General features: G+C 46.6%; 1 protein-coding gene across 3 annotated transcripts in view; it reads right to left on the reverse strand.

Annotated features, from left to right (window-relative positions):
* LOC121576673 (zinc finger protein 423-like) overlaps positions 1–26048 on the reverse strand; it is a 130890-nt gene that overhangs the window by 48623 nt on the left and 56219 nt on the right. For 2 of the 3 annotated variants that reach the window (XM_041890023.2, XM_041890020.2), the window contains 3 exons: positions 22443–25891; positions 21636–21720; positions 7587–7607 (listed from right to left, as the gene is read on the reverse strand). In XM_041890023.2, coding sequence (XP_041745957.1) covers positions 7587–7607; positions 21636–21720; positions 22443–25891 — 3555 coding nt within the window. The remainder of the gene's footprint in view (positions 1–7586; positions 7608–21635; positions 21721–22442; positions 25892–26048) is intronic. The other variant, XM_041890022.2, reaches the window with a different exon arrangement.

Genomic DNA, 26048 nt, shown 5'->3' on the forward strand with positions numbered 1-26048 from the left:
GGCAGGACCCCGCCATCCGCCATTAACAGGTTGGCACCGTCACAAATGAGTGTTTTTCACGAGAGCCCAGGAAGGCTGTGAAATTCCAAATGAATTGTTGAGCTATGTCGCAACACAGTGTTGGGAGAGAAAGAGAGAGATGAAAGAGAGACGAGAGAAAGAAAACCAAAACCAGGGAGGAAACAGAGGAAGACGAAGGGGAAAGAGGGGGAGAGGGGAAAAAAAAGGAAAGGTTCATGCCGCCATGGCCGGATTTGTCACCTCTCTCAGCACAGGGAGCCCAGAGCAGTGGACCCTGGGAAATTACTGAATCAGAATGCATTGATTTTTGGTGGGGAGAAGAAAACGTGGAAGACAAAAAAAGCCCTGAAAAACAGTAATGGCTGAGAATTTGGGAGGAGATTGTAGGAGACCTTTGTATTATTGTAGGGGGCAGAATAGAGAGAACACCATTGTACACAGCTGTTTGAGAGGGAGACGATGAGAACGGAACACTATTGTTTCAGCATTTCTCCTGTGCCCTCTCTTCCTTTCATTTCAGTCTCTTCCTGTCGTCTTACTTTGTAATTAGGAAAACACAGCCAAGATAAACCATGCGCACATCACTGCTAAAACCGCTCAGTGTGTGTGTGTATGTGTACAGAACATGCCTGGGTATATCCAATGTCTTCATACACTTACTACCTTGCCGCTGACCGCACAGCAACATTAGATCAGTGAATGCAGTGTGTCTAGTCCATATCCACCCAGAGCTGTATTCTGTATGCATGATCCTGTTTTGATCTGCTGCCATTTTCCACCTCCCTCCACATCAGCAACAGCTGCATCATTTAATGGTCATTTGTAAACGCCGTCAACAGCAATCAGTGATCACTAATCACTAATGAACCAACATTGCGTCTTATTACAGCCTGAATCACAACCATGAATCAGTACGCTGCTCACTACAAACAAAATAATGGGTGCCTCACTCTCCCTCTCTTCCTCTCTCTATCCCTCTCTATCTCTGATGCTAAACGATCGATTTCAAGGTGACCCTGGCTGAATTGAGGCAAGTGTTTTCCTCGCGCTGCTCCAGTCTGGTCCCAGTAATTACCACCAGCGCCTAATGAAGTCCAGCTGCTCACTACGCAGACTGAGCGCGTGCCAAAATCCGGAAGAGCCCCTGTCAGGCAGCTATCGCTCTCCTCACACCCCTCTCCTCTCTCTGTCCTCCCATCCCTGTGTCCGTCCCTTATCCCTCTCTCCATCAACCCCCTGTTCTCAACCTCTCCCTGGCTTTGGAAGGTCAGCCTCCCTCCGTCAGTGGCCTCCCCTCGTCATTGGCCTCCCCCCGTCAGTGGCCTCCCTTCGTCATTGGCCTAGTGGACATCTCTGCCCTCCCTCCACCTTTTCACCATCAAAAACACTGATCATGCAGTCCTCTACTACTTTCCCCTTCCTCCCTCTCACTGCCAAATTCTCTTCCTTCCCCACCGTCCAACTGATCCCTCTTTATCTCCCTCTTTCCATCTTTCCCTCTAACTTCCTGCCAACTCCCACTTCTCTCTCTCTCCATTGCCCTAATAATCTCTTTCACACTCTTTCCATCATCCCTGCCTCTCTATCTGCTTTCACTCCAATAAAAGGGAGGAGCACCATAATAGAGGTGCTGAAAGACCAATTAAAGCACAATGTAACCACAAAGTTAACACATCTTCATTTGAATTCATGAGTAATTATATTACCAGCGGAGTAATACTATACAGTAAAATAAAAAAAAGTTTGTAACAAATATTTTCTCTAAAAAGTGAAACCCCAGAAAAGCTGTGGTAGCTTGGGTCTTAAATCACATCAGGTTGCCAGCTGTACCTTTCCCTCCTGTTGCATCCTTACTCAACACTCCTATTTAACCGTGTGATGCTCTGTCACGCCCTGACTCAGGGAACTCTTATATGTTGAGTCAGGGTGTGAATGTTCTATGTTGTATTTTCTATGGTTTGTGATCTAGTATGTATAGTTCTATGTTGGCCGGTGTGGTTCCCAATCAGAGGCAGCATACTTAGGCAGCCTATTGGCACTGTCTAGTTGTGGGATCTTGTTCCGTGTATGGTATGTTGTGTGTTCTACCTTAGGACTTCACATTTCGTTTGTTGTTTTGTCGTGTCGTGTGTTTATAAGTTAATAAACATGTACGCATATCACGCTGCGCCTTGGTCTGACCCGTCCTTCAACGAACGTGACAGAAGATCCCACCAAACAAGGACCAAGCAGCGTGCCGAGAAGGAGCAAACGCCTGGGACTCAACAGGAGGTAACATTAGTAGATGTCCTCCTCGGTTGGGGGAGAATTACAGAGGAGGAGGCCGTCCGTTATCGGAAGGCGATGAAGGAGGAAGCCCGGTAGGAGAGGAGAAACGGCACCAACAGTGCCGACAACGGAGACCCGAGAGGCAACCCCAAGAAAATGTTTGGGGGGGGGGGGCACACGGTGTGGACAACGAGACAGCAGGAGGCCGTGAAAGGGCGGATCTGCAGGTTAGGAGAGGAGGCCACCATGTTACGGGGGCTGTTGGCTCAGAGGGAGCAGGAGTTATTCGGTCAGAGGGAGGCGCTACAGGAGGCTAAAAGGGAGAAGGAACAAGTAGAGGCACGGCGAGAGGAGCTGGTTAGGCAGCAGAAGGAGCGGGGGTTAATAAAGGAACCCAGTGGTGCGCGTCGCCAGCCCGGCCCGGCCTGTTCCTGCTCCTCGCACCAAGCCAGTGATGCGCGTCGCTAGCCCGGCCCGGCCTGTTCCTGCTCCTCGCACCAAGACAGTGGTGCGTGTCGCCAGCCCGGCCTGTTCCTGCTCCTCGCACCAAGCCAGTGGTGCGTGTTCCTAGTCCGGTCCGGCCCGTGCCTGTTCCGCGCACCAGCCCAGTGGTGCGTGTGTCCAGTCCGGCACGGCCCGCACCCGCTCCACCGGTGCCTGGTCCGGCACCGGTCAGCTGCTCCACTCCGGAGCCAGAGCAGTCCGCTCCACCGGTGCCTGACCCAGCTCCGGTCAGCGGCTCCACTCCGGAGCCAGAGCAGTTCGCTCCACCGGGGTCCAGTCCAGCTCCGGTCAGCGGCTCCAGTCCGGTGCCTGACTAGTCCGCTCCACCGGTGCCTGGTCCAACTCCGGTCAGCGGCTCCAGACCAGACCAGGGGCGCAACAGGGAGGCGGAGAGTAAGAGGTCATCACGCCCGGAGCCGGATCCGAGGCGGAATGCCCACCAGGCCCCTACCCTGTTATGTTTATGTTGTGCGGTCGGAGTCCGCACCTTTGGGGGGGTTGGGGGGGGGGGGGTACTGTCACGCCCTGACTCAGGGGACTCTTATATGTTGAGTCAGGGTGTGAATGTTCTATGTTGTATTTTCTATGTTTGTGATCTAGTATGTATAGTTCTATGTTGGCCGGTGTGGTTCCCAATCAGAGGCAGCTGTCGCTCGTTGTCTCTGATTGGGGACCATACTTAGGCAGCCTATTGGCACTGTCTAGTTGTGGGATCTTGTTCCGTGTATGGTATGTTGTGTGTTCTACCTTAGGACTTCACGTTTCGTTTGTTGTTTTGTCGTGTCGTGTGTTTATAAGTTAATAAACATGTACGCATATCATGCTGCGCCTTGGTCTGACCCGTCTTTCAACGAATGTAATAATAATAATAATAATAATAATAATAATAATAATAATAATATGCCATTTAGCAGACGCTTTTATCCAAAGCGACTTACAGTCATGCGTGCATACATTTTTTTTTGTGTATGGGTGGTCCCGGGGATCGAACCCACTACCTTGGCGTTACAAGCGCCGTGCTCTACCAGCTGACATGCTCACTAAAGCCCTGTATCAAAGCTGCATGTATCTGTCAGCCTGTCACCTTTCTGGGAGCCTCACTTTGCGTCCTGGGAGTTGGGCTTTGAACACAGAGAACTAGCACCTGCCTCTCCCACCCACACATACACACACGTGCAAACACACACAAGTGTACACAAACACACAGGCACATAGGGATAAGCTAATAGGAGGCGGGGGGCCTGTGATGTGCCGCGCTGGGATCTCCAACCCCGCCCCAGCTAAAAGGAAGGGGGCGTTCGGGAAACTTTCCCCAATCATCTCTAGCTGACATTCTGCCTGATTTGGGAGAGGAGAGAGATGAGTTGTGACATCCTCTCATGCCTCTCACCTGGAGCCTCGCTGACGTATCAGACTCAAATCACCTCCGACAGACAGATAGGAGATGCTAATAAGTACAGGAGTTAGCAACTTAGCATTTTACCTGACTTCATCAGAAAGACTGATCTAAAACCCATCTTCCATTCTAAATGAACTATGAGATAGCAGGTCATTAGGAGCGTTAACAGAGACACTTGGAGAAACCTGGAGGTCAAAGATCAACTGATTTATTCTCTGTTAATTAACTTGTCTCTATTACTCTCCTCCCCATCCATGACTACCTCATCCCTTCCTCCTCCCGCCATCTCTCCTATGCACTCTGTCCTCCGCTGTGAGCTCCGCTGTGAGCTCACACACTCAGGTCAATGTGATTTATTATGGTGTGTGATGCTCTGCTCTCCTGCACCCTCCCCACACCCCCTGCACCGCCTCTCACCACCGTACCCCGCACCTTCCTCACCAGCTGCGACAGATGCCACCGTCACTCGAGAAAATAAATTCAGAATACTTAACGAATTAAGCGAGGAGCTAATTGTGGCTGGCCCGTGTTTATCATGCGCAGAAAGGCAAGCGGCTTGTTTGTCTTTTAACAATTACCAGACAGAGCAGGGAGAGGAGGCAGGGGGGGAGAGGAGGCAGGGAGGGGGAGAGAGGGGGAGTAATTGTCCCATTCTCCCCAGCAGCTGGCTCAGCCACACCTGGGCGGGTGTGAGAGCCGGGCGAGGGGGGAGAAGGGCAGGTGCATCTCTGGCATCACTAAACCAAGCACAGGCCGACTTGAGGTATGAGACGCAAATACACTCTCTACTACCGTATAACACAGACATCAAGGGCTGGCACTAGTGCTTGTAGGCACAAATGACTGTACATTTACATTAGTATAACGTGATTACATGTAGCCCCTCTTTTTCTTTCTCCTCATTATTCTCATGCACACACACAACCCCCCCCACACCACACACACACACAACCCCCCCCCCACACACACACACACAACAGCCCCCCCCCCACACACACACACACAACCTCCCCCCCACACACACACACAACCCTCCCCCCCACACAACCCCCCCCCACACACACACACAACAACCCCCCCCACACACACACACACACAACCCTCCCCACCACACACACACAAACAACCCCACCCACACACACAACCACCCCCCCCACACACACACAAACAAACACACACAACCCCCCCCACACACACACAACCCCCCCCCACACACACACAACTCCCCCACACACACACACACACAACCCCCCCCCACACACACACAGTGTGCCAATTTTCCATTCTGTTCCCACACCTTTTGGAGGAGCTCCCCCTGAGCAGTTCTCTTATAGATCTCCAAACAGCTTGTAATTACTTTTAATAAACAGCATAAGAAGCAAATCAAGCGCAAACGTGGAAAAATTAGCTCTCAGGGGGATCAAGCAGCACTCAGCCTTGCAAACAAACACTTCACCAACATCTGAGCTATTTTTCTCTTGCTTTTTTAAACTTTCAAACATGTCATTCTCAGTGGGGGTAACTAGAGGAAGACAGTAGAGAGTGGCAGAGAAAGAGAGGGAGAAAGAGAGGGAGTGAAAGAGTGAATACAATGGCCATAAAGTAGTTACTATTATTGGGTTAGTTGTTACCTAGATTCTGTGGGAGGCTCTCTGACTCATAAGCACTTCAGTCTGGCTGGCAGCCTACGTCCATGTGCACACATGTGTTCCTGTGCATGTGTGCATGTAAACATTGCAACAACATTACATAACGTTGTCTGTATGATGAGAGGTCAGCTGACATTCTGCTAAACAATAGACTCCCCTCATCTCCGATCACAATGACGCAGTTAAGAAGGTCCTTAAGAGCAATAAACAAATATACATGCACTCCTCTCTCCCTTCATCCTCCCCCACTCCATGATACCCTCACTCCATCCTTTCTTTCCCTCCCTCCCTCCCTCCCCTCTGGTGTTCTGGCTGGCTGGCTCCAGGTGGTGAGAGATGTGCATAAGGGGCCTGTCATCTGTTCCCATGTTCATAGCATCACTACAGTGTGTTACTGTGTTTTCCTATGTGTTCAGTGGAGACCAGTAGACAACCAACATCCTCCAACACACCACATTAACACTATCACGTTCTACAGTCAAGGGAAGGGCAGATATAGAGGAATATACTTTAGATGGTGACTATTTGAATGAGGTTCATGGATGATACAATAATTATTTAACCTTTACTCATGAGCAATGGTGTAACGAGCCTGGACTGACTGCAGAGAGCGGCTTTCATCGGTCAGAAACACTGCCCTATGGCTATCAGGCTGGCACGCGGCGCACACACACACACACACACACTCATGCATGCAGTGGAGTGAGCCATCATCCACATTATCCACATCCACTAACTCCTAAAGCTTCTTGTGTGCTGCCTCATTAAGTCTTCAGTGACACAGAGAGCCCACACCAGGTCTCTCTCATCAGTCTCTCTCCCTAGCTCTCTCTTCATCACATACACCAACACACACACACACACCGACACACACACACACTACAACGAGATTGGTCAAGCACTGCCCTAGAGAATTCTCCTCAGACATTACTAGTGGAGCGCATCACAGACAGACATCACTAGAGGCAGATAGCTGGGCCTTCACAGGAAGAGAACAGAGTACAGGTCTGGCCTCAGTATAAAGGGTTAGTCTCATGATGCACTAAAGGATAGATAGTACCTTAAACATCACTCATGCATTAAGGCTAACATATTACTTAAAGTTCAAGACAGCAGGACTACAGTTGGGAGCATGGTCCTGATAGTAGTGGCTGATTTCCAGTGAGAGATCAGGTCTGAGCCAGAGGATGAGTAACATGACTACACTACTGTACAGTGAGATCACTTCTGGGTTAAAGGGATCAGCCGGGATGCCTTTCCGCCACTCTGTTCATCTGGGTTCATGCTCGGGGCGCTAGCTCGCTAAGTTAATTGAAATGAATAAGTGAGAATCATGAATGAGATGCATCATTAGCTGGGCTCCCCCGAGGGCACTTATATTCAGGTGATTGGCTGTACCCTGGGCATGGCTGAGAGGGAGGGGTTCATCATGCATACACAGCCATCATCAGGGGTGGGGGGTGGACCTTTATGTTGGTGTGCAAATAATATGAGAGGGTTTGTGTTGAGAGTGGGGATACAGCTCCTCTTTACACGGTTGCAATGCCAATTAAGCATTCTGCTGCTATTTGTTATTTGGAGTATTTAACAATATTATCTATTGTGTGAATCATGCAGTGTCCTGCCCTGTAGCCCTATATAACCATTTGGGCCGGTCCCCCTCCCCACTCTTTCCCAGTGCTCAACAGGCAGTGAGGCAGGTCTCCATTCACACAGCTTGGTACGGAGAGAGAAGGGGGACAAACCTTGCAGCTGGGCAGATTCTCCTACAGGCCGTCCGACAGGCAAGGTGGGTGGAAAGAGAAGGCAGGGTGACAGTTAGTCAGTAGGTCCATGATTAGATGGGGGTTAGGGGGGTTCATACATGCAGGGTTATGGTGGGGCAGCAGCTACCGTACCATGCACCTGATACTCTCTCTTTATCCAGACCCGGACTGATGCTCATCATTCAATGACAAACCAACTCACTCCACTCTGTCGTCACAAGACCAAGATGTCCACCAGGAAATAAATATGATGGAAATTCCAATGAAGAAACTCATGAGCATGAGTCATAAGGCTAGAATGCTCAACTGACGTGGTTGTATATCCAGACTTAGTTTTGTCAGGCTGTGGCCTTGCTGAGGGGAGAAACAGTCTGACTCTAGTAGATGCTTTAATAGATGTATATATTACACTGCTCTCTTCCACGGGGACAGTTACTGGAGTGGGGAAGAGAGAGACACCCAGCCTTGAGATGGGAGGAGGAGAAGAGAGAAGGGAGGGGGGTAGCGGGAGAGAGAAAGAAAGAAAGAAAGAGAGAGGAGAGAGAGAGAGAGAGGTTGAGCGAGAGGGAGAGCGAGATAGATAGGGCTGAATGGGGGGAAGGGACAGAGTACAGCTCAATCTACTAATAAAAGCAGATGAAAGTGAGGTTAAACACAATATGCTAATTGAAATGTGTTGGCTGATTAAGGGCGATTGAGAGGAGAGTGGGCGTGCTGTGAGTTCTGGGCGCCGGTGATTAGTGAGGCATTAGTGTCTGCATGCTTTTCCTCAGGATGTGTTGGAGAGCAGAGCCGCGTGTGTCGGTGTGTGTGTGTGTGTGAGTGAATGAGTGAGTGAGTGAGAAGGGGTGGGGTGGGGGTGAGGTAATGCGTGTGCATGTGAGGTGAAATGAGTAAGCTCCTCAGTTCTCCCATCTCAGCCTGTCCTGAAGTGTGTCTGCCCACACACACTCAAGAGCAGCACAGGCATCCACACGCACAAAATGGTGCTTGCACATTCTGGCCAAATACCAGTAGTAGTAGCAGTAGTACGGCCCAAATATTTGTATCAGCTACCATGAGTATTTTTAGAAGAGAAAGGTTCAAAAGAGCTGGGTATTGACAACCACAATCTGTATCTCTTTACATTGTTTATTGCTGTAGGTTGGGTTGCTAAGGCAGTCTTTGCCTGCTTAGAATTCCCTTTTCTGTCTTTTGTCTCTCCCTCACTTCTCTCCTCTCTTTGTGTGTTGGTGTCTCTCAGGAGGACCACACTGGCATTTTTTTCGCAGGCTTTATTGTTTTCCACTGTGCAGCTGCAAACCAAGGAGGAGCCCCCTGCAGGTGTGAGTGGTAAGGCTGTCCCCCCCCCCTCCCCCTTCTCCCTCTTCCTCCCCTCTCTGTCCCTCCCCCCTGCCTCTCCCACCCGTCAGCAGAGGGGGGCCGACGTGCAGGCCACGTTGCACCGCTGAGCCCTGCCAAAACAGGGCTAAAATTACACTCTGAATGCAGAGAGCACTGTGATTAACCACACAGGTGGGATCCCCAGCCTATGGCCCTGGGGGGTGGCCCCACTGTGGTGCATAGCACCCCCACAACCTCACACCCCGCTACGGCACGGCTAGCCTATAAATAGGGAAGATGCAGAACCCCTGAACTGTATCCAGTTTCCTAGAACAGTCCTTCCATCCCTACTCCCCTGTCACTCTGAGGAAAACAAGATGGAGTCGACACTGCTGTGAGAGCTTTTGTCTCAAATGTGAAGGCTTTACCACATCATACACATCAGTGTAAGACTGATGTCATGACAAAAAGCATGTGAATAAGGCCTTTTACAATTTATCTCTATAGTAAATTGTCAAGTCTAACTAATAGTTAGTCTTCATGCCCACAATACCACTCAGCTGAGACACTGAAAAAGCAGCCATCGCTAATGACTCAATTGTTCCCTACTCAGTTCTCCTTTACTTCATAATTTTTCCAGTTTTCCCTCCTCTTTCTCCACCCTCTTCCAGCAGTCGCCTCAGCCTTCCTAATGTATTGTCTCCTTGGTATCCAACCTGGACTCAGGGTTCGCCGTAACATAGTAAATGAACATCCGGAACACTGAAATTAGTATGATATGTTACGTTTGGTATGGTATGTATTTTTTTGTGGATGTCTATCATCCATTCATATGATATGTTACAAATTACAATTCGTATGATATGTTATGAATTGCAATTCATATGGATATGTTACGGATTGTTATTCATACAATATGTTACGAATTTGCAATACGTATGATATGTTACGAATTTCAATTTGTTGTGGTTAATGTTAGCTAGGTTGCTAGGTGACTAACACTAACGTTAGCTAGGCGGCTAAAGTTAGCTAGGCTAGGGGTTAGGGTTAATGGTTAAGGTTAGGGGTTAAGGTTAGGGTTAAGGTTAGGGTTAGGTTAAAGGGTTAACATTAGGGGAAGGGTTAGCTAACATGCTACGCAAATTAGCTAAAAAGTAGTAAGTAGTTGCAAAGTTTCTAATGAGCAAAAATGTTTTTCGAACACGCAACCTTTGGGTTGCTAGACGTTTGCGTTACACGCCCACCCATACACCCCGACCAACCATCCTCCTTTCATTTTTGACTTAAGTAAACTTCTGTCTTATGTGGCCATATCAAACGTAACATTTCATACTTATTTCATATTCCCATATTTTCATTTACTATGTTATGTCTAGTCTATGAGACCAGCCTGTGGTATCCCTCCATCTGGGAAAAGGAAATGAAAATGATCTGGCCCTCTGACACTCTCTCTCCCTGGGAAATGAGAGGCTCTGGTCCGCCACTCCTATTGTTCAGCATGTGGCCCTGGAAGGGGTGGACTATTATTATTGTGATTATTTCCATCTTTGCGCAGGCACGCAGACATGGGGATCAGTCACAGCCCACACGGCAGGCATGGCACAGGGCTTTACAACACAATAGCAGAACACTGGGGTGTCTCTACAGGCAGGTTATCACCCCGGGCCAAGATGTCTTCTCTCTCTCTCCTCTGCTCTGTGCGAGAAATGGGATTTAGTGTGGCTGGCTGTTTAACTATGGGAGTGTGTAGACAATTATCGTGGGTGGAGAGTGTACACCAATGTAGTGGTTGGTGGGTGTTAGCATGGACATGTGTAGACTTATCGAAAAAGTATAAACAGATCTTGTAAAATGAATTACTTCCTTTCAAAGAATCCATCAAGTTATTTAGTCCTATTATGAAAATGGTATTAAAAAGAAAATGATATCTTACGTTAATGACCAAATACACTGTTGAAGAGGATTACAGTATTAAGGAATTATTGTATTAGAATATTTATGTTGAAAAGATTAAGTGGAAAAGGTACACGTTTTTAAGAACATACAGCAGTTTCCCTCTCTCTCTCTGTCAGTTTCCATCTGTTCATCCCATTACAGCTGATGTAGTCTGACAGGGTTTTAAGGAGGCCATGGGTACACTACACTCTACTTTGCCCAGTCTGCAGTTAGTGCAGCTTTGGAAGACTCGATCACATTACTGGATTAGATTATACAGTTGGAAGTCTCTGCCTCCCTTCAAATCACCTGTCCTCCAGGACAGAGTAAAACACTGGCACAGCCACGAGGATGCTGCTGTATAATCAAATTCCAGTCTAACCTCACAGTGGAGAGACGCTACACAGGTCAGTGACTTGGATACTGAGTGACAGGCTGACAGGCCAATCTGATAGGGGAAATCTTTAACAGGGGGAGTGAGGCTGTAACGCAAGTAAACAGGTTTATCTATCTGTGTGTGTGTGTGTGTGTGTGTGTGTGTGTGTGCGCGCGTATATATATATATGTATATATGTATGTATATATATGTATATATATATATATGTGTGTGCCGTGTGTATGTCATGTATGTGTGTGTAACATAATAATTCTGCTAGCGTAATCACACGTGACACTGTCTAAGCAGTGTTGTTAGGCAGTCTCCTCTCCACCCAGGCACACAGCAGTGGTACGTCTACATTAAATAATCAGAGCAGTTCAATCAACAGGCAGTGGGAGAAATAAACCCACATTCCTCCAGGCCCACTGCCTCCTGGAGAACGCCGCTCGCATGGCGTTTGCCTGGCGCACGACTATGATTAATTAAAACCAGGTTTTTACACCCACTCTCTCCAGCTTGATTAAGCTCTCTTCCAGCAGACCGTGTCTGCTCCTCCACTTCTCCCAGTCTCATCGATTATCATCCTCACTCGAGCTTGGCTGGCAACACAAAAATAAAACCACAGATAGTGAGGATGCATGAATAACAAGCCATCTGAGTAAAGCGTCAACTTCAGCTAAATACACATCAGTTCACTGAGTTTATCTAGACACACCTGTCCCTCTTCATCCTTCCCTAGCTGTGTCCCACTCTTTCACCACAGACCGTTAAAGGAGTTTGTCAACATCGTCAAAGCTAAGCAAGTGTGTGCGCGCCCGTCCACACGCTCTGTGGGGTGGAAGTGTATGAGAAAAAAAGAAAAGTGACAATTGGGAAGTCACACATAGATCCTACACACACGCGTGTGGTGGGTTGGGCTCACACAGGAAGGGGCTGGGAGCAGCCAGCATTCAGCAGATGTTGGAGTGTTCAGGAGGTAAACTGAATGATATGCAGTGTCACCTCCTTGTTAATGATCATTCCAAGTCAAAGCTGGGAGGGGGAGAGCAGGGGTATGATCATACCATCACAAACATCACTGTGGATAATAGGCCCGGGTGGCTGGGTAGGTGGGGTGTGTCTCTGCACATCCTCACTGTGCAAATGTGAAGAGAGCAGGGAACATACAATGGGGAAGGGAAGCGTTTATTTCAGATTTCTCAGTTACATCAGGGGATTACATTGCTATGAGAGGGGCTGAGATAGTGGAAATGACAAAAGACACCCACCATAGTGAACCCACAACACACACCTCTCTACCACACACAGACCTGTGATGGCAGATGAACATTAATAACACTTATGGAAATGGAAGATGAGTGTCAGAACACCTGCGAAGTAGTGGAGAGGAAGAAATCAAGTGGACATGATTACCTCAGCTGACAAATGGTTAGACAATAGGGCAGGCCACACCACTGGTGCTTTATCATTAGTGATGTGACACACAGAAAACACACTGACTGGAGTCATCTTGTTTTAGATCCCCCTGTCCAAAACAGCCTCTCTACCACAATGGGGATAAAGACAGTATCCTTACAAACTGTGAACAACAGACTAGAATGAAGAATGTGTTCACTGTTGCTACTTTTCTAGTGAACAAACTGATTTCAAATATAGAAATGGGTGCAAAAGGCAAAAGCCCTACATGTTTCAGGAGGTTGGAAATGCATTAAAAAAGGTCCAATGCAGCCGTTTTTATCTCAATATCAAATAATTTCTGGGTAACAATTAAGTACCTTACTGTGATAATTTTTTACCATTTTAATTGAAAACAAACAAAAATAGCTTCTTAGCAAAGAGCAATTTCTCAAGCAAGAATTTTGCTAAGACTGTCTGGTAGTGGTCTGAGTGGGGAGGGGAAAACTGAAAACTAGCTGTTATTGGCAGAGAGGTTTGGAACTCTTTCTTACTGTTCTTTTAACTAATTTACCACCTGGTGATGTCACAAGGCAGACCAAAACTCCATCCCACCACAACAGGCTAACATTTCAGGCAGTCTTTTCAAACAGCTCTTACACTAAAGGGGCATTATCATCATTTTCACAATTTGGCAGTATTATTCCAACCTCAGTGTGGAAATATATATAAAAAAACATTTTTGACTACACTGGGGCTTTAAATGCATGAGAACTAATACTTGTGCATTCTGAAGGGTTTCTATAAGGAGAAATGTGGAGGGTAAAATATCAAAGCTCAGGGATAACCTCAGCAGTCATATATCAAACCTGACAGATAGTGTAGCTTTTTAATGATTGTTTCGTAATCTGCCCAAGAAAGGGAGTAGCGAGAGGGAGAGCAGAAAACTCTCCTCCTCTGTGATCTCTTACATTTTCTCACCAAAGACGCCTCGCAAGATAAAGGTTAATACACTGCTATTTTTCACTGCTGAAAAGACGTCATCCATCTTTGAAGAGGGGTTAGAAATAAATAATAAAATAATAACAGTACTTAAAATAATCTTCCTCAATTCCATAATTAATCTCCTCCAACTTTTCTGACAATAATGATGTTAATTAACCCAAAATTCCCTCCATGGCGGCTGAGAGAGCGCCAAGCATTCAAAGCGCTCCACCTGCCCCTCTTCCAGCCGCCCCAATCACCCCATCACGGTACAGTCTTTAAGGGGGAGAGCACTCTGAAAGGAGAGGATTTTCAGGTTGGAGGGGTGGTGGAGATGGAGATGGGGAGGAGAGGGAGCATGGGGACATGGATGGGATCAGAGAGCTGAGAGAAAATTAACACAGGGTGAGGCTGGGGAAGGAGGAACGGAGGAAATTAAGTCAACAGTGGAAGTGAGAGAAAAGGAGAAAACTGGGCTGGTAAATGAATCCAATGGGGAATGTCTCTGTTCCCAACCAGACTCTGGGCTGGTGCAAGCAGCAGGCCTGTATACTATAGCTGTGGATCTGTTCTGTACCAGGCATCTCTCTCCAGACACAACTACTGCAGGACTCAGGAGGACCCACGCACTGAAAATACATCAACCGGCACAACTCTGGTATCAGCTGTCAGGCCTGGAGAAGGCTGGGGAGTCATTGCGGCTCCCAGCGTTCTGCCGTTGGTTCTCCCAAATTACTCACAGGCCAAGCTCGTTAATCTACACTACAGTACGCTGCTGCAGCAATTATTACTTTACAGAATAACAACACAGAGGAAGCCCGTAAAAAACTAGAGGAACTTTTCAGTTAAATGCACATCCCAGCAAACCGGGAACATTCTCAGAACATTAGCTAAGATTCCCATTCAATTCTAGTTAATGTTTTTAATAACATTAGGATGATAACATCCTTAGAATGTTCTCCTAACATTCATTAAATGTTGTGAACAACATCTATCAACCACCACAGAACATTCCCCAAAAGTTCTCATTAGGTTTCCAGGTAATGTAATAATCTAATGTACCAGTAATATTTTCCCAGCAAACCAAAATTGGTTCTGTGAAAGTTCCTAGAACATTCGTTAGGTTGCGGCAAATGTTCTCATAACACAAAATCTGTCCAGTCGTGCTGATGATTATACAATGTTTGTATAAAACGGTCGCCTGATGTTACAAAAATGTTCCCCGAACACATTGTCTGTTCTTTAAAAGGCTCCCAGAATGTTTCATTAGGTTGTGGGTACAGTTGGGGACATCACAAATTATATGTTCCCAAAACACTAAAAACTGTCCAGTTGTGCTGACATTCAGATAATGTTTGTATCATCTGTGTGCAAAAAACATTCCTTTGATGTTACAAGAATGTTGACTGAACAGCCTTTGAGTTCTTTAAAAGGTTCACAGAACATTTAATTTGGTTGTGGGAACAGTGTGGATACATTACAAGAGATAGGTTTCCAAAATATGCTCAGTTGTGATGACATTCATACAATGTTTAAGTTAGGTTGCACATGACATTCCCTTAATGATATTCACGAAGGTTGCACAAAACATTCCCACAATGTTGCATAATGTTAAATAATTTTCAAATAAGTCAGTTTTTATGACATTCATAGTATATTGGTTTTAGATGTAACATAAAATAAAATACAGTATTACAAGTACAACAGCATGTGAAGAGGATGGGGACATCTTAATAACTCAGAAAGTGTGTTCTGTGTCCTGACTGACCATATTAGACTGAAAAACAAAACTCAGCACTACAGCTATCCCCTGGTGGCACAGTGGGTTAATGATCTGACTACAAAACTGAAGATTGCAGGTTCAATCCCACATATTCTTTAACCATGTTTTTTTTTTAAAGAACTTGAGGCTCAGAAATAATCTACTAAAAGAGAGTATGTCTTCATTTGATCCAGATTTATGAATACTGTCAGAAATGCAGAATTTAGACTAACTGTAAAAAATAAAACATTGTGTAAAAATGGACTGTTCAACTTTTAAAAACACACCCAATATAATTCCTACTTTGAGACGCTTGATATGGTCCCCCCTCTTATTTGTCATGATCTGAAAAGATCCTAGATAAGCACTCATAGTCTTGGATATCTTGTAAATATAGGCCCAAAAGTATTTGATCCCCTGCTGATTTTGTACGTTTGCCCACTGACAAAGAAATGATCAGTCTATACTTTTAATGGTAGGTTTATTTGAACAGTGAGAGACAGAATAACAACAACAAAATCCAGAAAAACATATGTCAAAAATGTTATAAATTGATTTGCATTTTAATGAGGGCAATAAGTATTTGACCCCCTCTCAATCAGAAAGATTTCTGGCTCCCAGGTGTCTTTTATACAGGTAACGAGCTGAGATTAGGAGCACACTCTTAAAGGGACTGCTCCTAATCTCAGCTTGTTACCTGTATAAAAGACACCTGTCCACAGAAGCAATCAATCAATCAGATTCCAAACTCTCCACCATGGCCAAGACCAAAGAGCTCTCCAAGGATGTCAGGGACAAGATTGTAGACCTACACAAGGCTGGAATGGGCTACAAGACCATCGCCAAGCAGCTTGGTGAGAAGGTGACAACAGTTGGTGCGATTATTCGCAAATGGAAGAAACACAAAATAACTGTCAATCTCCCTCTGCCTGGGGCTCCATGCAAGATCTCACCTCATGGAGTTGCAATGATCATGAGAACAGTGAGGAATCAGCACAGAACTACACGTGAGGATCTTGTCAATGATATCAAGGCAGCTGGGACCATATTCACCAAGAAAACAATTGGTAACACACTACGCCGTGAAGGACTGAAATCCTGCAGCGCCCGCAAGGTCCCCCTGCTCAAGAAAGCACATATACAGGCCCGTCTGAAGTTTGCCAATGAACATCTGAATGATTCAGAGGAGAACTGGGGGAAAGTGTTGTGGTCAGATGAGACCAAAATCGAGCTCTTTGGCATCAACTCAACTCGCCGTGATTGGAGAAGGAGGAATGCTGCCTATGACCCCAAGAACACCATCCCCACCGTCAAACATGGTGGTAGAAACATTATGCTTTGGGGGTGTTTTTCTGCTAAGGGGACAGGACAACTTCACCGCATCAAAGGGACAGGCCATGTACCGTCAAATCTTGGGTGAGAACCTCCTTCCCTCAGCCAGGGCATTGATAATGGGTCGTGGATGGGTATTCCAGCATGACAATGACCCAAAACACACAGCCAAGGCAACAAAGGAGTGGCTCAAGAAGAAGCACATTAAGGTCCTGGAGAGGCCTAGCCAGTCTCCAGACCTTAATCCCATAGAAAATCTGTGGAGGGAGCTGAAGGTTCGAGTTGCCAAACGTCAGGCTCGAAACCTTAATGACTTGGAGAAGATCTGCAAAGAGGAGTGGGACAAAATCCCTCCTGAGATGCGTGCAAACCTGGTGGCCAACTACAAGAAACGTCTGACCTCTGTGATTGCCAACAAGGGTTTTGCCACCAAGTACTAAGTAATGTTTTGCAGAGGGGTCAAATACTTATTTTCCTCATTAAAATGCAAATCAATTTATAACATTTTTGACATGCGTTTTTCTGGATTTTTTTGTTGTTATTCTGTCTCTCACTGTTCAAATAAACCTACCATTAAAATTATAGACTGATCATGTCTTTGTCAGTGGGCAAACGTACAAAATCAGCAGGGGATCAAATACTTTTTTCCCTCACTGTACACATCATATAAAGAGGATGGGTGAAGTGATGGTGAATAACCCAGTTACCAGTATTTCCCTGGGTTAGTTACGTATAAGAAGGCTAAAAAGGAAGTGTGGAATTCCTGATTGACCATAATGCCATGGCTATATACTGAAAAAAGAACAAGTAAGAGCGCTTTCCTGGTGGCACAGAGGATAAAAAAACCTGGCTTGGGAACGAAACATTGCAGGTTCAAACCCCACATGTGCAGACTGTGAATATATGAAGTGTAAAAAATATGGTTGTGTTTGTATGATTAAATGCTGTTCAAATGTCCTATGAATGAAATTAAAATGCCATGTGTCTCTATACCATCTTCAAATGTGAATTGCTATTAAATCTGGTGAGAAACATAATGGGGATGTATTCCAATCTGCTTTAAGGAGCTACACATTTTAATGCTGAGAATGTTGTGGTAATATTAGTTAAAACTAAAATATAACATTTTCTAAATGTTCTTGAAATGTTCTGAGGACCACCAATAAAAGGTAAAATGTATATTGGGTGAACATCACTGGAATAATATGTTAAACCTAAAACAAATATGCTATGAATGTCATACAGTGCCTTGCAAAAGTATTCATCCCCTTCATTTTTCCTATTTTGTTGCATTACAACCTGTAATTTAAATTGATTTTTATTTGGATTTCATGTAATGGACATACACAAAATAGTCCAAATTGGTGAAGTGAAATGAAAAAAATAACTTGTTTCAAAAAATTCTAAAAAGTCAATAACGGAAAAGTGGTGCGTGCATATGTATTCACCCCCTTTGCTATGAAGCCCCTAAATAAGATCTGGTGCAAACAATTACCTTCAGAAGTCACATAATTAGTTAAATAAAGTCCACCTGTGTGCAATCTAAGTGTCACATGATCTGTCACATGATCTCAGTATATATACACCTGTTCTGAAAGGCCCCAGAGTCTGCAACACCACTAAGCAAGGGGCACCACCAAGCAAGCGACACCATGAAGACCAAGGAGCTCTCCAAACAGGTTAGGGACAAAGTTGTGGAGAAGTACAGATCAGGGTTGGGTTATAAAAAAATATCAGAAACTTTGAACATCCCACGGAGCACCATTAAATCCATTATTTAAAAACATTTAGAATTTGGCACCACAACAAACCTGCCAAGAGAGGGCTGCCCACCAAAACTCACGGACCAGGCAAGGAGGGCATTAATCAGAGAGGCAACAAAGAGACCAAAGATAACCCTGAAGGAGCTGCAAAGTTCCACAGCGGAGATTGGAGTATCTGTCCATAGGACCACTTTAAGCAGTACACTCTACAGAGCTGGGCTTTACGGAAGAGTGGCCAGAAAAAAGACATTGCTTAAAAAAAGCAAACATGTTTATTTTTTATTTTTTTATTTTTTAGGGGGAATGGATCAGCTTAATATTGCAGATAGATTGTATCTTCTATCAATGTAATTGTCTGCATCACTTCCAATCCCCCATGTTTTTTTTTTATATATATTTTTTTATATATATATATATATATATACTCCCCTTTATTACTTTTCAACCCCACCATCCTTTCCCTACTTGGAGTAAATTAGTGAACAACAATGCCCAGGCCTCTACTTCCGGTCTATACTTACTATCTACACCTTATGGACAGAGTTAATTTTACAATAATTCTATTTTATATATATATATATATATATATATATATATATATATATATATATATATTTTTTTTGCTCCTGAACTTCTTCTACTCTCAACCTCTCCGATCATTTTCATGATGTCCATCCGGTTTGCTTCTATATGCCATATCTTTCTAACTGTGCTCTTTCCCAAAAGCTCCCAACATACAACCTATATACTTATTATGGACACAGTATGCTTACATTATTAGCTATCTTTGTTATTATTTGTTGTTATTTGTTATTAGTCCCATCCTTCAACTCTATTCAATACCTCCCATCTATCTCTTAACACCATCCATATAGGATTTCTATTTGCCATATATATTTCAACCGTACTGTGATGTTTTACAAAAGTTCTGAACCTTTCTATTCTCATTGCTTCTACAGATTGTGAATTAAAAATAAACATTTTTGCTAAAAGTATTATTATATTATTGATTGATTGACTATGACTTTTCAGATCACCCAGTAATGCTATCTGCAAGGTTAGTTCCAGGTGAATATTGCAATCCTTTAGCCATTCCTGGACCTGTGTCCAAAAACAAGCTACAAATGGACAGAACCAAAACAAATGATCTAATGATTCTGTCTCTTCACAGCAAAATCTGCAGAGCTGGGAAGATTTTATCCCCCATATAAATAACATTCCATTGGTAGCAATTATTTTATATAATAATTTAAATTGAAAGATTCAAATTTTTGAATCCGGTGTCGTTTTGCGTATCAGTTCATAAACACTATGCCATGGGATCGGTACGTCAAAGATCTCTTCCCAACTATTTTGCAATCTATATGGGACGGCTGTCAATCCTTTGGTCCTTAAGTGAAACTGATATACTTTTTTATTTATCACAGTTTTCCTTAACCAATTATGTTCTTTAATGCAAGGCCGACAGACAAGTTCCTTACTTTCTCCCCCCTTCCACTTTCCTCTTCCACTTTTGCGGTAAGGCTGCAATTATTTGGTTGTAATTTTGGGTAGAGCAGACATTTCCATATGTTTTTGTTAGCTGCATGTGCGTCATAACTCCACCAGTCCTACCGATGATATCATTTACGAAGATTATACCTTTTTTAAACATTCTGTCAAAAAATAAAGGTTTTTTGTCAATTAGTATATTTGAATTTAACCACAATATTTGTTGCATTATTTGTTCTGTCGTTTCTGGAGGATTAAATTGAAATTGCAACCAACTTTCTATAGCTTGTTTTAGAAATAGTGACATTTGGGAGATTATTTCCTTTTCAAATAACTGAAAGTGAGAGTTTGGTGTTTGCCAAAAGGCATGTGGAAGACTCCCCAAACATATGGAAGAAGGTACTCTGGTCAGATGAGACTAAAATTGAGCTTTTTGGCCATCAAGGAAAACGCTATGTCTGGCGCAAACCCAACACCTCTCATCACCCCGAGAACACCATCCCAGTGAAGCATGGTGGTGGCAGCATCATGCTGTGGGGATGTTTTTCATCGGCAGGGACTGGGAAACTGGTCAGAATTGAAGGAATGATGGATGGCGCCAAATACAGAGAAATTCTTGAGGGAAACCTGTTTCAGTCTTCCAGAGATTTGAGACCGGGACGGAGGTTCACCTTCCAGCAGGACAATGACCCTAAGCATGCTGCTAAAGCAACACTTGAGTGGTTTAAGGGGAAACATTTAAATGTCTTGGAATGGCCTAGTCAAAGCCCAGACCTCAATCCAATTGAGAATCTGTGGTATGACTTAAAGATTGCTGTACACCAGCTGAACCCATCCAACTTGAAGGAGCTGGAGCAGTTTTGCCTTGAAGACTGGGCGGGGGGGTTGAATAGTTATGCACGCTCAAGTTCTGTTTTTTTGTCTTATTTCTTGTTTGTTTAACAATAAAACATATTTTGCATCTTCAAAGTGGTAGGCATGTTGTGTAAATCAAATGATACAAACCCCCCAAAAATAAATTTTAATTCCAGGCAACAAAATAGGAAAAATGCCAAAGGGGGTGAATACTTTTGCAAGCCTCTGTACAAACTGACTTATTTGGAAATTGTGGAACATTGTGGAAATGTTTAAAGAACATATGACATGTGTTCTAGGAAAGTTGCAACATCAGGTGAATGTTTTATACAAACCTTCTATAATCATCAGCATGACTGGACAGTTTCTGTGTTATGACAACATTTCCACAACCTTACACATTTTCTTACAGGAACAATTAGGGATAAGTGCCTTGCTCAGACATATTTTTCACCTAGTCGGCTTAGGGATTTGAACCAGCAACCTTTTGGTTACTGGCCCAACGCTCTTAACCGCTAGGCTACCTGCCACCCAATCAGACCTGCAACCGTGGCCTCAGCTGTGCAGTCAAGTGTTAAACAATGGAACAGCTGTCGAGAGCGGCGGCAGCTCCAGAAATAGAGCTGTCCATTTCACCGGTCTGTCTCACACCTGTGTGCTGTGCAGGCCGGGGAGAGAGAGTGCAAGGGCTAGGCCAAAGAGAAGGCTGTGCAGCCAGAGAGGAAACCGAAACAAGAGACTGGCACAAAGATAAACACACAATCGTAAACATACACACACACACACAGGAAATGATGAGGCTGACTCACCGATCATGTGATTGGCGACGTGGATCTGGATCTCCCGCTCTGTCTCGAAGGTCATTTGGCATTTGATGCACTGGTACGTCTTCTTCTGCAATGCAACAGACAGGTAGACAAGAATTTCAGAGAGGTTATCAAATTACTTTTTCATTCACAGCCGGCGTGTGCGCACACACACACACACACACGCGATCTCCTGACACAAACAGAATGTACTGGGGGGGGATTCTGAGGTTTCTCCTTGCTGTTACATTGAGCTGAAACAAAGGCACAGGTAAAGATTGAGCGTCCCTGGGACCACACTGTCAATATCTAGTGGAGCGAACAGGCCGTACAATGCCTCAGCCGGGCTGAGCAGCAGGTCCCACTAGGGCCCACTGAAACGCAGCCATGAATTCACACATCTAACTGAGCACGACTTCTTACTGACACACTACCCACTGGGAACAGACACATTGCTAGAAAATACTGCTAAAATATTAGGGATTTTAAAAAGTAGGAACAACATTTCAGATCACTCAAAAAGCATTAGGAAAGAATGAATAATATGAATTTGCTTTTAAGTTTTAATCAATTCACTAGATGTTTCTAAATGCAGGGCCATTTAACTTTTTGTTGGATTGGTAATGTGTTATATTTCTTTTATACCGCAGAGGACAATGTTGGGTACTCACTATGTGATTGATTTATCAATTACTAAATTAAACATAAGTTGTTTACCTTAACCTTAGAATTTTCACATATTGTATGTAGATTTTAATATAAAATCAGTATGCTGAGCCATAGTGGAGAATATGGTGAAAGTGTTCTTACTTTAGGGACAGGCGAGGCATCCGTCACCTTCTTGGCCCCATTGGTCTCCAGGCTCATCTCGGGGTGGTCCACCTGAACGTGGCTCTCCAGGTCCTCCAGGGTCTCAAACTTCACAGCACACTCGGGGCATCGCAGCCCCGGCACAACCTTCTCTCCCCCGGCCTCCTGGGGCGTGGTGCCCCCGCTGGGAGACTGGCCGTTGGTAGCCCGGCTCATACAGCCAGCACACAGCCCATAGGGCAGCCCGTTAACATCCAGCTTCAACAGCTCCTGCTTGTTCTTGAACTCCTTGAGGCACAGGGCACACTTGTAGTGCTTGTGTTGTTGCAGCTGGCCATTGGGGGAGGAGGAGGCTGAGCCACCCCCGCCCCCGCTGCCCCCACCGGAAGAGAGCTTCTGCATGTGGAAGGTGCCGTGGATCTTGAGCTCCAGGGTGGAGGTGACCGTCTGCATGCACACCACACAGCGGAAGCCCGTCAGAGAGTTTCTCAAGTCTGGGTGCATCTGGCAGTGCTCTATGAAGTCCTCCTCGCTCTGTAGGGGCATCTTACAGATGCGGCAGGTGCCTGTGTCTAGGCTCTTGCTGTGGGTGACCTTGTGTTCGGTGAGCGTGAGCAGGGAGGGGAAGCGCTCTCCACAGATGGGGCACATGTAGTGCTTGGCTGGGCCACGGTGGGTCTGGGCATGCTCCCTCAGGCCGTTCTCGGAAAAGAAGGTCCGTGAGCACACGTTGCACTTGTGGTTGCCCTTGATGAAGTCTGCCTTCTTCTTGCGGCTGCCGGCGTCGTCGTCCCCGGGCTGGATGTTGTGGTCCCTCAGCCGGTGGTTCTGCAGAAGACTCTCCATGGTGTAGGCTGCCCCACAGATATCACAGGCGTACATGGGCTCTGAGTTGTCCAGCTCCTCCTCTCCTCCGCTGACCTCGTGGCTGTTGGCTATGTCCTGGCTGGCATTCTTCAGCAGCATGCTCTGCAGGTCAGCCTGCTCTGTGGCCACTGTCGATCTTTCGCCTCCTCCCCCACGCTTGGAGCTCTGAGTCACCCCGTTGGGTGTGCCGTTCTGGCTGCCCCCGTTCCCGGTGCCGTTGCCCCAATCGAAGACACAGTGCTTCTCCCTCAGATGCCTCTCCAGCAGCACAATAGCATGGAAGGCCTTGCCACAGAAGCGGCAGTTGAACTTCTTACTGTGGGTGGTGATGTGGCACTGCAGTTCCACCTCTGTGCCGAACGTCTCCCCACAGAATATGCACTTACGGGCCTTGCCGGCGACCCCAGGGCCAGTGGGGTGTCCCAGGTGGCTGTGCTTGACATGCAGCTGGAGGTCACTCTCCTTCCGGAAGTCCCAGGCGCAGGCTGTGCAGCGGAACATCTTCTTCTCATTGCTGTGCTTGACAGCAAGGTGGACCTGGATGGACACCTTGGAGTCAAACACCTCCTGGCACAGTGTACAGTGGTACAGCACAAAGGTGTGCATGTCCAGCAGGTGCTTCTGCAGGTCGTCTACAGAGGAGAACTGCTTATCACAGCTCTCACACACGTACTGGGTGGACGTGGTGGTGTAGTGGACCGTCAGGTGCTGCAGCAGAGACTCTTGGGAGTCGAAGTCCTCTTTGTTGCACTGCGGGCAGGACTGCCTCCTCAGCAGCATCTCCAGGTGGGACTTGAGATGGGCCTGGAATCCCTCGAAGCTGCTAAAGTGTAGGTCACACTGGTTGCAGGGGTAGTCTCCATTGAAACCTGCTAGGGTAGAGTCCCCAGCCAGCCTATGGCGTTTGGGGGAGGAGATTTCCACATCAGACGAGGCAGGGCTAAGGTCTGCTACCTTGGCTTGCCGCTTGTTATTGGCCAGTGGGATGTTCTTGTGGTTCTCCTTGATGTGCTTGGTCAGCTTGAGCAGGGAGCCAAAGATGGGCGAGTTGGTGCAGTATGGACAGGAGTAGACCTCCATGAAGGACTGGGAGGGCTGCAGGACGGGGGACTCCATCTTGGGAACACCTCCTCCGCTGCAGTGTGTCTGCTGGATGTGCTCTGTGAGAGAGGACTCTGTGAGGAAGCCCATGGAGCACTGGTTGCAGAAGAAAGCATGGTTGCCCTCCAGGGTGGTGGAGCCTGCAACCATTCCTCCAGGCAGGCAGTGGGACATGCGTATGTGCTCCTGCAGGGTGTTGATGTCTGCAAACATGTCTGGGCAGTAGTTGCAGTGGAAGGCCGACACGTTGGTGAACTGGAGCAGGGGGAAGGCCGCTGCAGCGCCCCCGCTGCCTCGGTGGGCTTTGCGGACGTGCTCGTTGAGGTTGTAGAGCGTGGGCAGGGTGTCCAGGCACAGCTGGCATGTGTGGTTCTGCTGGGGCTTGTCTGCATGGATGGTCTTCAGATGGATCTCCAGAACGGCCAGGCTGTTGAAGTCTCTCTTGGAGCAGTAGGGGCAGCTATAGGTCACCTTGGCCATCCAGTGACCCCCATCGTCATGGTCAGAGTTGGGGGCCAGCTTACGGCGGCTCTGGGTGGGTTTCAGGGTGGAGTCAGGGGTGGAACCCCTCTCCAGAGAGGCACTGGAGTCTGGGGTGGCGCTGCTCATGGATGCCACGCTGCCCAGCACTGGGTCAGGGCTGGCACTGTGGTTACTGGAGTCAGGCTGGCGGTGGCTGTCCAGATGGCAATAGACGTCCTCCACAGAGGGGAACTGCTCCGAGCACACAGGGCACTTGTGTTTACGGTTGGCGTGGGACTTCTCGATGTGGGAGAGCAGCGGGCCCTCGTCGCTGAAGATCTCAGGGCAGTGGATGCACTGCAGGTCAACGCGGTCAGACAGCTGGGGGTGGCGGGTCACTACGTGCTTCTCCAGCTCATCTGTCTGGCTGAAGGTCTCCTCACAGTAGTCACACATGTACGGGTCCTGGTCCATCTCCCCTCCACTGCCTGCATTGCTGCCACGCTTCCCCCCTTCCTTTTCAGCACGCAGGGCAAGGTGCTCCTTGTTCTTCCTGTGAGCCTGCATGTGGCTCTGCAGAGAGGACGTGGAGGAGAAGCCTCTCTTGCAAACACTGCACTTAAAGGGCTTGCTGGAGCTGTGGGTCTTCAGGTGGATCTTGAGATGGTCGCTACGGGAGAAAGCCGCCTCACACTCCTGGCAGCTGTACTTCTTGTCTCCGGTGTGGAGCTTAACGTGGCGGTCGCGGCTGCGCTTGTGCTTGAACAGGCGGCTGCAGAAGGTGCACTTGAAGGGCAGCTTGTCGCTGTGGATCTGCTCGTGGCGCTTCAGGTAGCTGAGGCGGCTGAAGGACTTGTCGCAGAACTGGCAGGGGTAGGGCAGCCCCGCGCCCCCTTCTTCCTCCCCTGTGCCCATGCCCAGATCGCAGCAGCCATCCCCCAGCATCTGTGACGGCGATGCCACATCTTTGCTAGAGGGAGAGGACGCTACCCAGGAGAGCCCAGGGTCATCATCACCATCTGCAATGCAAAACACAGACAGAATTAAAATGTTAGTGAGGACAATAAATAAAATCTAAATAGAAGCTAAGAATTAAAGACATGTATTCCCACAGGATTGAAGAAATAAGGACAAAGTGTATTTTCTCTCTCTTCATCATCCCTTAGCAAACATCCC

The sequence above is a fragment of the Coregonus clupeaformis genome, chromosome 29 (assembly GCF_020615455.1).
Source record: "Coregonus clupeaformis isolate EN_2021a chromosome 29, ASM2061545v1, whole genome shotgun sequence".
NCBI lineage: Eukaryota > Metazoa > Chordata > Actinopteri > Salmoniformes > Salmonidae > Coregonus > Coregonus clupeaformis.